General features: G+C 49.5%; 1 protein-coding gene across 1 annotated transcript; it reads right to left on the reverse strand.

Moving 5' to 3' along the window:
* Nucleotides 1–1,069: 1,069 nt before the first annotated feature.
* On the reverse strand, nt 1,070–2,401 carry LOC142055694 (cygnin-like). The gene is made up of 2 exons (XM_075089814.1): nt 2,344–2,401; nt 1,070–1,203 (listed from the first exon to the last, which is right to left on the reverse strand). The coding sequence occupies exons 1-2, from the start codon at nt 2,399–2,401 to the stop codon at nt 1,070–1,072; spliced, it is 192 nt and encodes a 63-aa protein (XP_074945915.1).

Raw genomic sequence — 2,401 nt, forward strand, 5'->3', positions numbered from 1 at the left:
TTTCCCCAAGTGGAGTCTGTTTTGCTCATGATGGAAATTGCTGAGTGATCTCCCTGTCCTTACCACAAGCCTTTTGTTGTATTTTCTCCCCCTGCCTCGTTGAGGAGGGCAGTGATAGAGTGGATTTGGTTGGCACCTGGCGTCCAGCAAGGGTCAACCCACCACAGGCTCTTATTCCCTATTTACATCCACATACCCATACTATACTTGTACCTTCACACCTGTACTTATGTGGTAGAAAGAATTAGGTTTCTTATGAGAAGCCTAAAAACTGTGTTGCCTCTCCTAGACTGGTGTAAAAGCAGGAGACTGCCAATCCAGTGGTGACAGTCTCTGAACACTTTGGCTATGCAGAGGTCCATGACTGCTCCTGCTACAGAGCTTCTACATACATTTGATCACCTTCATGGCTCTTCTTCATAGCTTTTTCTGCTCCAACACACCCAGTTTGAGCAAGGGAGAGCAGAAACCAAACCCCACATACAGTATTGATCTGCAAATAAGAGAGAAGCACTGACTGAGTCTTGGGACTTTGGCACAAAGAGGATATAAAATCCATTGCATGAGGTCTGTAAGGGCCTATTTGCTTCTCTGTTGCCCACCCCTGGGGATCTGCTAAAATTTTCATGGAAAGAGGGCTGTCTTATGCTTAGAGGAGACATTGCTGAACCACCCATATTTTTTAAGACATCTGCAGAAAACCTGTAGCCTGAAAAAGCAGGAAGAACCTGCAAGGGTCTCTCTTGTCTCTAGAGGTCTGTGTTCAAGGCAAGAGGGAAAATGATACACTTTCTTCCCAGGTCCCTATCCCATAAGACCACTGGCAGCTCTGCAGCTTGTTGTCACAGGGTTTTTGGCTCTGCTGAGTCTTTGGGCTGGGCTTGGAGAACCCATCCTAACGGGATCATGGGGACACAAGTAACGACACTGCACACACCAGAGTTACATCTCCTTTTTTTCTCTTTTTCTTTATTGAAAGGAGGGGATGACAATTGGGTTAGACAGTTGAGAAGCTGCTCCCAAGGCCACCACGCTGCCTCCTCTTCCCCAGAAGCTTCCTCTTCAGCTCCTATTTCCCCTTCCAGCCGGGCGGGATGCAGCAGTAGTACTTGCAGTCGGCGGAGAAGGACCACACGTCCGCCTTGGTGCACTTGCTGGAGCAGTAGCCCACCTTGGGGCAGCGCTTCCTTATCTGCCCGTAGCCTGCAAGGGGGAGACAGAGGGAGAGCGGCTGGGTCAGGACAGGTGCCTCTGTGCCCCACCGCCGTGCCCTCCATCACCTCCAGGGATAAGTGTGGCAGTGGTCAGAAGGACGAGACCCTGCTCGTAGGGAGGTCCTGCCCCATCCTCCCACGCGTCCATGCTCCTGCCCAAGCCCAGCCCCAGGGCAGGAAGGGGCCTTGAAGAGCGCAAGCCTGAGAAACCCTTTGTGCATCCCTCTGCCCCCAGCTGGTGACTACAGGGCCAGTTGGTGACACAGGTGCAGTTTGGGAAAGACGCTCCCAAGGAGAGCAGATTCCTTGCCCGCATTGAGCGATGCCCCAACAGCAAAGTTCATAAAGGTGCTCGCCTACGCAAGACTGCACAGACGCCTTGCACCTCTCCTTTAGGGACAGGATCAGTGTTCTCAGAGCAACACAGCAAAAGCCACATCAGGCTGATTTCAAAAACTTAGCTCTCCACTCAGGTCCCTGTACTTATATAATGCTTTTAAAAATTATGCTCTTGCTTAGAAAAGGCAGAAAGGATGCTGAAATGGTCTTAAAATTGGCCCCACAACAGCAACAAATGTTCAGCATGGAGATTAAAAGTGGGCCAAGTGATAAAGTTGTCCCAGGTGGATGAGAATTGATATCTGAAGGGAGCTTGTAATGCCTGTCTGGGAGATCTCAGCCCTGAATTCTCTTCTGACTCTGGTAGAGGGACCAGAAAACCTCCCAGTCTCAGAAACAGGCATAAGCAACAACAGCTATGCCACATCAGTAAATCAGACGTGCCCAGGTGAGCCTTGATACAGAAACTGAGTTGCACAGAAGAGCACTGTCTGGTTCTATGAAACTCTCTGAGTGCCCAAGAGAAGTGGCCACACACAGACTCTTGTTTGGCAATTGTCTGGCCTGGGCTTACCCCCAAAGTGGATACTGAAGTCTTAACTTCAGTTATTCCTACTCGAACCTCTCTGAGGTGGCCCTCATTTCATTGTCCCTTGAACGAAGTCATTAAAATATCTGGCCAGATTATAGCAGTCACCTCAGATGGTAATAACTATATTTTCAAGAGCTAAAGTTACTTTAAAGGAATCCCAGCTAGCACCAGATCATCTCACGCTATTTGTCATCTTACCTGGAGTGGCCAGGGAGACCAGCAGGAAGACAGCAAAGACAAGGTAGAGGAACCTCAT

Source organism: Phalacrocorax aristotelis, chromosome 3, assembly GCF_949628215.1.
Source record: "Phalacrocorax aristotelis chromosome 3, bGulAri2.1, whole genome shotgun sequence".
Classification (NCBI taxonomy): Eukaryota; Metazoa; Chordata; class Aves; order Suliformes; family Phalacrocoracidae; genus Phalacrocorax; species Phalacrocorax aristotelis.